We start from the raw sequence: 14,850 nt of genomic DNA on the forward strand, positions 1-14,850 counted from the left end.
AGAGAGACTCTCATGCAGATTCTGTGCTGAGCGAGGAGCCTACTGCAGGGCTTGATCCCAGGACCCATGAGATCATGACCTCAGCTGAAACCAAGAGCAGGACACTTCACCGACAACCACGCAGACAACTTGAGCTTAATCTCTCTCTCTCTCTCTCTATTTTTTTTTTTTTAAGATTTTATTTATTTGAGAGAGAAAGCACGTACACACAAGCAGGGCGAGTAGCAGGCAGAGTGAGAGGGAGAAGCAGGCTCCCTACCGAGCAAGGAATCAGATGCGGGGCATGATCCCAGGACCCTGGGATAATGACCCCAGCTGAAGGCAGATGCTTAACCAGTTGAGCCAGCAAGGTGCTCTACTTAGTCTGTTTTTTAAACCATTTTACGTTTTTTTTTTCCCCTGTCCTGAGAGGTAAGGGAAGATATCTTTGACAGTAGATTTAACTGTGTCTTCACTTGAGTGTCTTTGAGACCTAGGACATTTCTCTGTATTTCACTAAATAACTTCTAGCATAGACATCATATCATTAATCTTAATGGCATCTCGGTGCAGTATTTTTAGGATATAGATTACAGTCACATTCTAATATTAAAATTGCATGTGTATGTTTCACAGTCTCTAAGGTTCTCATATGCATTTATCTTACCTGAAAAGAGAAAATGTAAATGAGTTTTAGCTCCGTGAAGAGGAAAGTCATCTATAAGCAGCTTATTTGATTTAAATATCTTTCTCTTGTTCTTACTTTTTTTTTTTTGAAGATTTTATCTATTTATTTGACAGACAGAGATCACAAGGAGGCAGAGAGGAAGGCAGAGAGAGAGGAGGAAGCAGGCTCCCTACTGATCATGACCCGAGCCGAAGGCAGAGGCTTTAACCCACTGAGCACCCAGGCACCCCTTGTTCTTACATTTTTAATACAATTGAAATATAATTAGAAGAAAGGAGTTTTAAAAGATGTGTAAGATTATGGTACCTCCATAAACCCAGCTGAGAAAGAGGGCTTTCTTTTCTTTCCTCTTTAGTTTGCCGTAATATTATTTGACAGCAGGAGATCAGTGTCCTGTCTCACCATAATGTATTTTTTTCTTTCAGGACAACATAGGAGAGCTTGATCTTGATAAACAATCTGAACTTAGAGCTTTAAGGAAAAAAGAATTAGATGAGGAAGAAAGGGTGAGGAAGAAAGCTGTACAGTTTGGAACCGGTGAGCTGTGTGACGCCATCTCCGCGGTGGAAGAGAAAGTGAGCTATCTGAGACCTTTAGATTTTGAAGAAGCCAGAGAACTTTTCTTACTTGGTCAACACTATGTCTTTGAGGCAAAAGAGTTCTTTCAGATTGATGGTTATGTCACTGACCATATCGAAGTGGTCCAAGACCACAGTGCTCTGTTTAAGGTGCTCGCCTTCTTTGAAACCGATATGGAGAGACGGTGCAAGATGCATAAACGGAGAATAGCCATGCTAGAGCCCCTCATTGTGGACCTGAATCCACAGTATTACCTGTTGGTCAACAGGCAGATTCAGTTTGAGATTGCACATGCGTACTATGACATGATGGATTTGAAGGTTGCCATTGCTGACAAGCTGAGGGACCCTGATTCACACATTGTAAAAAAAATAAATAATCTCAATAAGTCAGCGTTGAAGTACTACCAGCTCTTCCTAGACTCCCTGAGAGACCCAAATAAAGTCTTTCCTGAGCACATAGGGGAGGATGTTCTTCGCCCTGCCATGTTAGCTAAGTTTCGAGTTGCCCGTCTGTATGGCAAAATCATCACTGCAGATCCCAAGAAAGAGCTAGAAAATTTGGCAACATCGTTGGAACATTACAAATTTATTGTTGATTACTGTGAAAAGCACCCTGAGGCTGCCCAGGAAATAGAAGTTGAGTTAGAACTTAGTAAAGAAATGGTGAGTCTTCTTCCAACAAAAATGGAGAGATTTAGAACCAAGATGGCCTTGACTTAATAATTCTTATTTTTAATGAAAGCAAATGTGCAATATTAAAGAGAGATTTCCCCTTAGTCAAACCCCATTCCATTGTGATATTTACCTTTCTAGCCTGATGAGTGCAGTTTGAACTTGACATAACAGACCAATTTGTCTTTGCTAGGACCTTAATCAACATAAAGATAATTTATACCTAATTATGTAAATTGCCTTGTTAAGGTGACATATGATTGGTATGTTAGATTGCTTGTTTCCTATTTATGTAGAAACCTTTCCTGCCTCAGTTTCTAAAGGTAGGTTCTTTGTTGGCTAGTACTTGATAGATTTGTTAAGAGGAACAACTCCGGAGTTACATACCTGCTAGATAAGCCTGTGAATTAAAAAGTAACTTCCTGTAGTTATTCTTCCCAAAATACTTACTTTCCTAATTCCCAGAGAAATCACTCCTTTTCTGAAAACATCAAAAAACTAAGTTATATTGTTGTAAAGTAGTTTATCTCATTTATAGAAGAAAAGGCCTTGTTGGAAATAAATTGACTCATTTCACTAATAAAAGCTTCCATTTACTCTTTTGTTTTCTTGTAAGAGTTAGTTTTATTTTTGACACTTGGAGGGTATTGCTCTACTTGAAGCCAGAGAAGAATATTTCTTGGGCCTCATCTCACAGTTAGAAAACATTAAAACCTCATTCCAAACCAGCACAGATAGTCTCTGTGCTGGAAAAATCTTACTGGCTGAGTTTCTTAAAGAGCATTTTGGTGTATTTATAAACCTTGAAGCACTTCTGAAAAAGAATATGTACTTCAAAATAACGTTGTTAATATATGTTGGTCATTTCAAGAAATGAAGAGTTGAAATGGAGTCCCTGTGAAGCACAAAAGTCAAGAAGTCAAGATCAGTTGTAAGGTTTGATGCAGAGAATCGCTCTGTCTGTTGGCTTGCCTATTAATTTGCTTCGGAAAGCCTAGGACTCAGTCGACTATATGTGTGATAAACACCCTGCTTTTCCTCTGACATCAGTTTTTCAGGGAAAAAAAATCAGCATAATAGCCATGTATAACTCACTCCATATTTAATATTGATTGTTAGGTGTTGGCTGTGGGTCAGGTACTGTTCTCGCTGCTCTAAGCATAGAGGATACCATGATGAACAAGATCAACAAGGTCCTGCCATCATGGAGCAACTGAACCAATGAGCGGAGTGATGTCGGGTCAGGAGTGCTGTTAAGGAAGGAACCAGTGATACGGTAAACATTTAATAGGAAGAGGTGCCTGATTTAGCTACGGTAATCTGGAGAGGCCCCTGAAAATGTAGAAGGTGACATTGAGAACTAAACGGGGGAAAAAGGCGGTCAAGATCCTGTGGCGGCATATTCCGGAGCGTGCTGGGCGCTCAGGCTGGAAGAAGTGGAGGAAGCCATTTGGCTTTAGGGGATAGGAAAGGCCGGTTTGGCTACAGTAGATGAGGATTGTGGAATGGGGTTGGTCAGGCACGGACAGAGAGTCCAGATGGAGAAGGTCTTGTAGAGGAGGAGAAGGAGTTTGCATTTTATTCTAGGTACAGTGGGAAACCTTTGTAGAATTTTAAAAGGAGAGTGGCATGATCTGATTGGCATTTTAAAAAAAATTTTTATTTCTTATTTTTTTATAAACATATGGTGTATTTTTATCCCCAGGGGTACAGGTCTGTGAATCACCAGGTTTACACACTTCACAGCACTCTCCATAGCACATACCCTCCCCAGTGTCCATAACCCTCCTCCCCCTCTCCCCTGATTGGCATTTTTAAGAAACCACTCTGGCTCCGAGGGAGAGAGTAGATTGGAAAGGAAGGGGCAGGCACAGGGCTGAGGGGAAGGTAACAGGGAGACAAGCTGGTTCCATTAAGATTAATCTGAGTGGTTTGGACTAGAGCGATAGAGGAGGGATGGAGAGGAGTGGATAAATTCCATATGTGCTTTGCAAACAGAATGACAGGACATGTTAAAGGATTAAATGGAAGGCATGAACGGAAGAGAAGAATCAGGAACTATATTCAGTTGGAGTGTACAGGAGAAATATGTTGCTATGAAGGAATGAGGGGTTAGAGTTAAGAGTTCTGTTTAGGATGTTAAGATGCTTGAGATGAAATAATAGCTAATAAATCCACTAATCTGACTTTAAAAGGAAAGTGAAGGGGCTCAAGATGGGAGGGAGAGTTCTTGGGGACAGTGATAATGACTGCATCTCGGCTACTCTCATTTCTTCAGCTGTCTTTTGAAAACTGATGCTAGAACAAATCCCCCTGTTACAAGCCTTTCTTGATAGAGCTGTTCTGCTACCAACTGACTCAGTTTCATAACTGCATTTATCTAGTCATTCACTATTCCTTTAACAACTGCTGAGCTCCTTCTGTGTGCTAATCTGTAAGACACAGCCTCGTGAGCCTTGAGCACTTTTTTCCTCCCAACTGTGTTATTCAACTTGAGTTCAAACGATAGTATTCAGGTATCACAGGCACTGGTCTTGAAAGCAGTCTTTATCCTTAGAACCGTCCGCATACTCTGCTGTTTATCATTTGTTGTCTGTGGTGACTGTTTATATTTTAAGACTGTGTCTCTGGTTATCAGCAGACAGCTGACCGGCTGTCTCGCAGTCTTGCATTCTGTTTGCATACCTGGCTCTACAGACAGCTCTTCCTGAGCCTTGCTTCCCGGAGGCAACTGTCCTCCAACACTGCGTTGCTTCTCTAAATTAGTAGTTCTCAAACTTTGTGGTCTCAAGATCCCTTTGCACTTAAAATTATTGAGGATGCCAAAGGCTTTCGTTTATGTATAGTATAACTTTCTGTATTTGTCCCACTGAAAATTCAAGTTACGAAGATGTTAGCAGCTTATGTTAAAATGGCAATTAAACCAATTGGATTTAAACAAACTTGTATGAAAATTAAAGCTTTTTCCCCCCAAAAAGTGGCATATTTTATATTTTCACAAATATCTTTTTAATTCCAGTATCCTTAATATAGTGTGTTACATTTGTTTCAGGTGTACAATACAGTGATTCTGCAGTTCTGTATATTAGCCAGTGCTCATCAAGATGATCGTGCTCTAAATCCCCTTCACCTTTTTCATGCCTCCGTACACCTGCCTTCTGGCAGCCGTGTTTGTTCACTAGACTTAAGGGTCTGTTTCTTGGTTTCTCTTAAATTTGTTTGAGTGTTTTGAATGAAATCATAGGGCACGTGTCCTCTGACCAACGTATTCTACTCAGCATTATACTCTCCAGATCCATCCGTACTCTTGCAAATGGCAAAACTTCACCCGTTTTTTTTTTTGTTTTTTTTTTTTAAGATTTTAAAAATTACTTTTAAGTAATCTCCACACCTAGTGTGGGGCTCAAACTCAGAACTACGAGATCCAGAGTTACACGCTCCACTGACCGATCAGTCAGGCTCCCCCAACGTCACCCTTTTTAATGGCTGAGTAATGTCCCCCTCCGCCCCCGCCCGGTCACATCTTCGTTCTCATTCATCAACCGATGGACACTTGGGCCATTTCCTCCCATGGCTATTGTCGACAGTGCTGCAATAAACATACAGGTGCGTAAATTTTCAAATTCTTTGGCTAAATATCCAGCAGTGGAATAAGTGGCTCATACAATAATTCTAGTTTTTTGAGGAACATCCATATACTTCTCCACAGTGGCTGCACCAGTTTGTATTCCCAGCAGTGCAAGAGGGTTCCTTCTCCACATCCTTGCCAACACTTGTTTCTTCAGCTTCTGAGTTGTAGCCCTTCTGACAGCTGTGAGGTGATGTCTCACTGTGGTTTCGATTTGCATCTCCGTGAAGGCGAGTGACGCTAAGCATGGAAACAGGTTTGTTTAAATGCTGTTCTTACTCCTTTGCTCTTACTCTCAGGGAGACTCTTCCTCTTGCCTTGCAAGTCCTCAGAGAAAGTTTTTGCAGTTGTCTGTAACCTAGTGGAGTTTTCTGAGTCACGCACATGTCGTTCATCTCTGGTTCTCAGGTCACAGCTTGAGGCGATGCTTTCAGTTTCTCCCATGATGATGGGAGAGGAGGGGCTTGATGTGTATTTTTTTTTTTGGTTTTTGACTAGAAAATAGACCTGCCCACACTTCAAAGAATTATTAAATACTGTCTACACCCGGCGTGGAGCTTGAACTCCACGACCCTGAGATCAAGAGTCGCATGTCCCATAAGCAGCCGGCCAGGCGCCCCAACCTGTCCACACTCCAAAAGCTATTTGTTTTGGACAATTAAATTTCTTCTTCTACTCAGGGCTTGGCAAGCTTTCCGTAAAGGGCTTTCTGTAAAGGACGATCATTATTTTAGACTTTCTGGAACATATGGTTGGTTGCAACTCTTCGATCCTGCTGTAGACAAGACAAGAATAAATGGAGCTCTGCTCTAATAAACCCTCACTCACAGAAACGGGGCAGCCAGGTGGGCGTGGTTTGCCAACTCTTGCTTTTACTGTTTACTTTTGGAGTTTCTTCATATGTTATATAAAACATACCTACAGAAGCTAGTGTTACTTAGCACTGATCTACTCCAGGCACTCTACTAAGCACTTTACATACGTAATTTCATATATTTGCCTCAAAAACTTTATGCCATGTGTACAATTGCCCCCCTTTTCCAGAATGTGAAACAGGCTTGGAGAGTAAGCATCCGTGACGTCCCCAAGGTCACATGGCTTGCCAGTGGCAGAGCAATTACTTGAACTAAGGTCAATATTCACATCTTTTACAAAGTTCACAAGCCACTAGTTCTAAGACTTTTAGTTTCAGTGGAAAACTACACTTCGAGTAAAATTGCTGACAAGCCATCAAGTTAGCCAGATTAACTGAAAACCACATATTGTCCAAACCATAATTATATCTATATAGATTTTTAAAGGATTATTTTGTACCCAAGTATCTGTTGCAGTATTTCCAAACTTTTCATAGCTACCCACACTGCATGTCTGCTTCTAGTTATCATAGTTAGCTACTAGTAGGAGATAGAAAGAGAGAAAAAGATGTCAGGGCAGCAATATTTTCTAAATGGCCCAGTAGGTATAGATGCACCCATGTTGTCGGAGGCCATACATAAATGGGCCTTTGGTCATTTTGTACTCTAGAGACACGGAATCCTAGGGAGGAAGAAAAAAAAAACAATTGGAAGCCATAATATCCATTCAAATTGTTTTTATTGTGACTTTTTATTATTATTAGACTTGGGGAAAACCTAGAATTGAAAAAAATTCAAGAAGGCACTCAGGAACTATGTGTCAAGGAGGAATCTCAGAAAAAGTATAGTTCTCATAAACTCACCCAGATAACCCATACAACACATGTAATCCAACCAGACTCTGAGGCAGTAACTTCTTTTTCAGAAAGGCCACCTAATATTAATTTTTTATCTACAGGAAGTGACAAGAAGGCCTTGATCATGCCAATATGAAAATAAGGTTCAAAGTTACAGTTGAGAAAATAAAAAAAAATAGGATGCCTGGCTGACTCAGCTGGTAGAGCGTGTGACTCTCAATCTCAGGATTTAGGTTCAAGCCCCACGTTGGGTGCAGAGGTGACTTAAAGTCTTTAAGGGGTGCCTGGGTGGGTCAGTCTGTTAAGCATCCATTCAACTCTCAGTTTCAGCTCAGGTCATGATCTCAGAGTTGTGAGATCGAGCTGCACGTGGGGCTATGCACTCTGTGAGGAGTCTGCTTGGGATTCTCTCCCTCCCTCTCCCTTCCCCGCTGCCCCTCCCCCACTTGTGTACGTGCTTGCCCTCTCTCAAATAGATAAATAAATAAATAATAGATGTCTTTAAAAAAGAAAGCCAGAGGGGCGCCTGGGTGGCTCAGTGGGTTAAGCCACTGCCTTCGGCTCAGGTCATGATCTTGGGATCCTGGGATCGAGTCCCGCATCGGGCTCTCTCTCTCTCTCTCTCTGCCTGCCTCTCTATCTACTTGTGATCTCTCTGTGTCAATAAATAAATAAAATCTTAAAAAAAAAAAAAAAAGAAAGCCAGAGAACCTGCTGGACAATAATGAGTTTCTCAGTCTGGCATGACCCACACAGCCACATACCAGCTATCAGCACAGAGCTCTTTCCCCCTATTTCCTTCTGAATTATCTCACTCACTTTTTCTCCACTGGTTATCTTAATCACTTTGCCTTTCCTGTTAGCACCCTCAGGCAGATTTGGTTATCAAGAGACTCATCACCCTTGAAAGTCATCTATTATCTCATTCGGATGCTTTTTATGCTTTTAATTTTCAGCCGAAACCTATGGCTTGGACACTGAGAAAATGGTACAGTCATGTAAGAAATCTTAACAATGAGAACAGAATAATTTCAATCTGCTCTACTGATTATGCAAAACCGTGGGCTGGCTTTACATTGGGAACTTATTGTCCGTTTAGACCCAAGAGTTTTAAAATCTGCTTCTGAGTATTTAATCCTTCGTATAATTTTCTGTGCACAGAGACCATAGAATCTCATTACCTTTCATTAACAAGTATGGAGAGATGATTCCCAGGCTCCTCTGGAAGAGAGCTTAAGTTTCACTCCCTGAGTATGTGCCAGAGTGTTCTAACTTGTAATTAATGGGCCCGCTTTTACTTCCTTAATTTGAAAATAATATGCAGTATCTTACCATGTGGAGTCAATGGAGCATGTATACCAAACATGGAAGGTATGAGTGGAATGATCTATGATTGTGTGTTATAAGTGTCGCTTTGGGAGTCCTTGGGGATGCTTCAAGAACTAGGCAGACACCCTCCAGGGCAGCTGATAAGGTAGGAGAGGCTGGGGTGATGCTGTTCAGCAGAGATGGGTCTAAGCTGCCAGAGACAAAATCACTAGGTTTCAAATAAGAGCTCCAAATTCAGGTACTGATTGGTAATTAAACTGCTTCTCACATGGGCTACTGTGTTGTTCCAGGGTCAGCAGCGGGAATTTAATTTTTAATGATGGTTCATGACTATTGGATAATTAGGGTAATTATACTTAAGATCATATTTTTAATAACTGGTTGCGTTAGCACAAGCTATAGGACAGTGTTTCCTAAAGTCCCAGCACTACCTGCATCAGAATCATTTACAGGCACCTAGTAAAATGCAGATTCCCAGGCTCTGGCCCAGAACTAATTAGAAACTCTGGGGATGGGATCCAGGAATCTACATTTTAGTACAACCCCAAAGTGATTCTTATGTGTAAATAATAATGTAATGTAAATGTAAACGTAAATAAATGTAAATAAATACATAAAATGTATTTCATGTATTTAAATAAATAAAATGTATTTTATTTATACATAAATAAAAAAATTAAATAAATACAAGAACCCCTGCTCTTAGAATTAAGAGAAGGAAGGTAAACTAGAATGTACTGGTACAGCTTTTTAGAGAGGAGCTTCCAGAACCAGAAAATTACTCTGTGCCTTTGGTTCCCAAGGAAAACCCAGCCTGGGGATAGAGGGACAAAGTGAACATTCTCAGCAATTTTAGGTGGCCAAGAAGCTGCGACTGTCTCTTCCAGCTTCCCTAAGCATCCCCCTGCACCAGTAGAATTCTGCCGGGTGCATGCCAGTGAGGTGCCCAGCCTGGTAACCACAGCTGCAGGTCTCTCGGGGCCCAAGGGGAAGCCTCCAGGATGATAGTTAGGGACTTTCTAATAACACCTCAAGAATATTCTAGAATGCCTCAAGGGTGGCAAGAAAAAGGAAAGGTTGTTTGCCAAGCAGCTGTTCTTGGAAGATTTGAATGGAAATACCCAAATCATTTCCCCAGTGGTATGGTACTAGCTCCCCCCTACCCCCACGTGTGCTCTCTCTCTTTCTCTCTCTCTCAAATAAATAAATAAAATCTAACAAAAATAAAAAATAAAAATAGTTTCAAGGAGTTTAAAATGGAAAGTAGCAGTCCCTGGTACTGGTCTTCTCCACACACCCCTTCAACCACTCCCAAGAGGGAACCTGTGTAACTGTCTTTTGGTGGCTACTCAGATATGTGATACTAATACTTTCATATCACTGTTTCTTGATTTATCACTTTTTAGCATCGTCTTGGCTTCTTCCACTTACAGTCCCCTACTTCCCTTCCTTGCCTCTTTAATATGTCTCAATACTGATACTGTTTTTGGTTAGATTATATACGTAGTACAGATAAAGCTTAGACATTTCATGGGTTCGGTTCCAGACCCCCACAATAAAGTGAATGCAGCCATCAAGTGAGTCAAATGAATTTTTTGGTTTCCCAGTGCATGTAAGAGTGATGTTTATACTGTCCCATAGTCTGTTAAGTGTGCAGTAGCATTATGTAAAAAAAAAAAAAAAAGTCCACACCTCAATTGAAAAATATTTGATTGCTTAAAAAAAAAAAATCTAGGGGCACTTGGGTGGCTCAGTGGGTTAAAGCCTCTGCCTTCGGCTCAGGTCATGATCCCAGGGTTCTGGGATCGAGCCCCGCATCAGGCTCTCTGCTCTGCGGACAGTCTGCTTCCTCCTCTCTCTCTCTGCCTGCCTCTCTGCCTACTTGTGATCTCTGTCTGTCAAATGAATAAATAAAAAATCTTAAAAAAAAAAAAAGGAAATACATATATATCTATTTAAAAAAAAAAAAATCTAGCCATCAGCTGAGCTTTCTTCAAGTCATCATCTTTCTGCTGGTGGAGGGTCTTGCTTCAGTATCAATGGCGGCTGACCGGCGGGGATGGTGGCTGCTGAAGGTTGGGGCGGCTGCGGGGATTTCTGAAGACACAATGCATGTTGCCTCACTGATCGACTCTCCCTTCATGGATGATGTCTCTGTCAGATGGGATGCTGTTGGATAGCATTTTTCCCACAGGAGAACTTCTTTCAAAACTGGGGTCCGTCCTCCCAAGCCCTGCCCCTGCTCTGAGTGGATGGGATATTCTAAGTCCTTCGTTGTCATTTCAGCCGCCTTCACGGCGTCTTCACCAGGACTAGTTCCTGTCCCCAGAAACCACTTTCTCTGCTGATCCAGAAGAAGCAACTCCCCAACCGTTCAGGTTTGGTCATGAGTTTGTAGCCATGACACACCAGCTCCAGGCTCCCCTTCTAGTTCCAGTTCTAGTTCTGGTTCTCATTCTCGTTCTTGTTCTAGTTCTCTTGCTGTTTCCACCACATCTGCAGTTACTTCCTCCACCGAGGTCTCCAACCCCACAAAGTCCTCCATGAGGGCTGGCATCAGCTTCTTCCACACTCCTGTTCATGTCGATATTTTGACCACTTCCCATGAGTCATGAATATTCTTTTTTTTTTCAAAGATTTTATTATTTATTTGACAGACAGAGATCATAAGTAGGCAGAGAGGCAGACAGAGAGATCGGGGAAGCAGGCTCCTTGCTGAGCAGGGAGCCCGATGTGGGGCTCAATCCCAGGACCCTGAGATCATGACCTGAGCCAAAGGCAGAGGCTTAACCCCCTGAGCTGCCCAGGCACCCCATGAATGTTCTTTTTTATTTTTGAGATTTAAAAAAAAAATTTAAGTGACCTTTACACCCAATGTGGTACTCGAACTTACAAACCCTGAGGTTGAGAGTCACATGCTCTACTGACTGAGCCAACCAGTTCTTCATCATGAATGTTCTTTTTTTTTTTTTTAAAGATTTAATTTATTTATTTGACAGAGATCACAAGCAGGCAGAGAGGCAGGCAGAGAGAGTGGGGGGGGGGGGAAGCAGGCTCCCTGCTGAGCAGAGAGCCTGATGCCGGGCTTGATCCCAGGACCCTGGGATCATGACCTGAGCCGAAGGCAGAGGCTTTAACCCACTGAGCCACCCAGGCGCCCCGTGAGTGTTCTTAATAGCATCTAGAATGGCGAATCCTTTCCAGTACTTTTCAACTGACTTTGCCCAGATCCATCAGAGAAATCACTATTACGGCAGCTACAGCCTTAAGAAATTTTTTTTTTAAGATTTTATTTATTTGTTATTTTGAGAAAGAGAGAGAGCGACTGAGAGAACAAGTGGGAGGAGGGGCGGAGGGAGAGAGAGAGAATCTTAAACAGACTCCCCCTGAGTGAGGAGCCCAACACAGGGCTAGATCCCAGGACCCTCAGATGATTACTTGAGCTGAAACCAAGAGTCAGATGCTTAACCAACTGAGCCACCCATGCGCCCCTATCTTTGTAAGACTCTAAAAGCTGATAAATAAACTATATTGCAGTGATTATGTAAATATCATCCACTGCAGAATTAAGTAAAATAGACCATGATAATATTCATTTTGGAGGGTGCACATTTCTGTCCTTTTTGGAGTTTCTAACTGCCTTGTCCCTCCTTCTGTATCTGCCCTTATTATTCTGCTTGTCAAACTCACTTTTATGATCCCATATTCCTCCTCTTCCCCCTCAAAGCCCTCCGTCCAGGAGCCCTTCTTCCTGCTTCGGTCCGCACAGATGCTTCTCCAGGTGTCATGCTCAGGTCTCTTCCCAGGACTTCCTTTTGGTGCATTTTCAGGGTGGAGTCCCTCTTTCTTAGTTCCCATATCTGCCTTTTTCTTGGTTTATTAAATTTTTAAAGTAATAGATGCTTGTTATAACCAGTCAAGTATGGAGACATACGAAAATCTCCCCTCATTTTTCTCCACCCTTGCACTGCAGAATCTAAGTTAACTGTATGGGAGGTGCCCTTCTTCACCTTTATCTATGCTTAAATACATATATTTAAACGTGAACACAGATACGAGTTCCTTTTTTTTGTTCTACAAAAATGGACTCAAAATCTTACTCTGCAACTTGCTTCTCTCCCCAATTTAACAATTTATCATAAACCTTTCTCCAGCTCAATACAGATTGGTATGACTTTTTTTTTTTTTTTTCGAGATTTATTTATTTTAGAGAGCGAACAGGGGAAGGGGCAGAGGGAGAGAGAGAGAATCCCAAGCCAGTTCTCCACTGAGTGGGCAGCTGGATGCGGGGATGTATTGCACAACCCTGATATCATGACCCCAGCCGAAACTAAGAGTCAGACACCTGACCAACTGAGCCACCCAGGCATCCCTGATACCACTTTTTTTATAAGCAGCTTCTGATGCTATAGCCTGTTCACTTATTTCCACTGATAAACAGTCATGTTGTTTTCAGTTTTTTTGTGACATAAACCAATAAACATGCTTGTGAATAAATCCTTACATATCGATACATAATGTTGCTTTTACTTTTATAGGATAGACTGCTAAAACTAAAATGACCAGATCAAAGGAATTGCATATATAACTTTAACTTTCTATTGAAATACAACATATGTATCAAAAGGTGCATCATAAAAAATGTACTGTTTAGGAGGGGGGTGGGAGGGATGGGGTGGCTGGGGGCTGGACACTGGGGAGGATATCTGCCATGGCAAATGCTGTGAATTGTGTAAGACTGATGACTCACAGATCTGTACCCCTGAGACAAATAATACATTATACGTTAATTTTAAAAATGTACTGTTTAACAAATTCTCACAAATAGAACACAAAAGTGTGATCAGAACTCAGATCAAAAAACAGAACATTGATTCAATGCAATCCCTTTCAAAATACCAGTAGTATTTTTTACACAACTAGAATAAATAATCTTAAAATGTGTATGGAACCACAAAAGATCCCAATTAGCCAAAGCATATCTTAGGAAAGAAGAATAAAACTTCAGGTATCACAACCTCAGATTTCAAGATATACTACAAAGCTATAATAATCAACACAGTATGGTACCAGCACAAAAATGGACACATACATTAATGTAATGGAATAGGGCCCAGAAATAAACTTCTGCTTGTGTGGTCAACTAATCTATGAAAAAGGAGGCAAGAATATTCAATGGGGAAAATGGAGTCTCTTCAACAAATGGTGTTGGGAAAACTGGACAGTCACGTGCAGAAGAATGAAACTTAACATCATACACAATCTTACATCTTACATCATACACAAATATTACATACACAAATATTACTTGAATGTAAGACCTGAAGCCATAAAGCTTCTGGAAGAAAACATAGAAAGTAATCTCTTTGACGTCAGCCTTAGCAACATTTTTCTAGATGTTGCCCTAGGCAACTAACTTTGTTAGTTGCCCTAGGCAGAGGGAAAAACAGCAGAAATAAGCTATTGGGACTTTACCAAAATAAAAAGCTTTTACATAGTGAAAGAAACCATCAACAAAATAAAAAGGCAACCTACTGAATGGGAGAAGATATTTGCAAATGATATATCCAGTCAGGGGTTAATATCCAAAATATATAAAGAAGTCACCACCAAAAAAAGCAAATAATCCAATTAAAAACAGGCAGAGAACCTGAACAGACATTTTCCAAAGAAGACATACAGATGGCCAAGAGACACATGAAAAAATGTTCAACATCACTAACCATCAGGGAAATGCAAATCAAAACCACAACAAGATATCGCCTCACACCTGTCAGAATGGTTAGTATCAAAAAGCCAAGAAATAACAAGTGTTGGCAAGGATGCATAAAAAGGAATCCTTGTGCACTGTGAGTGGGAATGTAAATTGGTGCAGCCACTGTGGAAAACAGTATGGAGGTCCCTCAAGAAATTAAAAATAGAAATGCCATACGATCCAGTAATTCCACTACTGAGTATTTACCCGAAGAAAAGAAAAACAGGATAAATGCACCCCTGTGTTCACTGTGGCGCTATTTATAGTAGCCAGGACATGGGAGCAACCTAAGTGTTCATGGATAGAGGGATGGACAAAGAAGATGTGAGATGTGTATATATATATACACATACACATACCATACCATGAAAAGGAGATCTTGCCATTTGTAACATGGATGAACTAGAGGTTATTATGCAAAGTGAAATAAATCAGATAGAAAAAGACAAATACAATATGATTTCACTTACAGGCGGGATCAAAAACAAAAACAAATGAACGGCAACA

General features: G+C 41.1%; 1 protein-coding gene across 1 annotated transcript in view; it reads left to right on the top strand.

The window, feature by feature from the left end:
• The window catches only part of LOC123955377 (kinesin family binding protein), a 35,488-nt gene extending 32,966 nt beyond the window's left edge, over positions 1–2,522 (top strand). The window contains exon 7 of the mRNA XM_046027357.1: positions 1,093–2,522. Within this exon, the coding sequence (XP_045883313.1) occupies positions 1,093–1,968 (876 nt within the window). The 3' untranslated portion in view covers positions 1,969–2,522. The remainder of the gene's footprint in view (positions 1–1,092) is intronic.
• The last annotated feature ends 12,328 nt before the right edge of the window (positions 2,523–14,850 follow it).

The sequence above is a fragment of the Meles meles genome, chromosome 13 (assembly GCF_922984935.1).
Source record: "Meles meles chromosome 13, mMelMel3.1 paternal haplotype, whole genome shotgun sequence".
Taxonomy (NCBI): Eukaryota; Metazoa; Chordata; class Mammalia; order Carnivora; family Mustelidae; genus Meles; species Meles meles.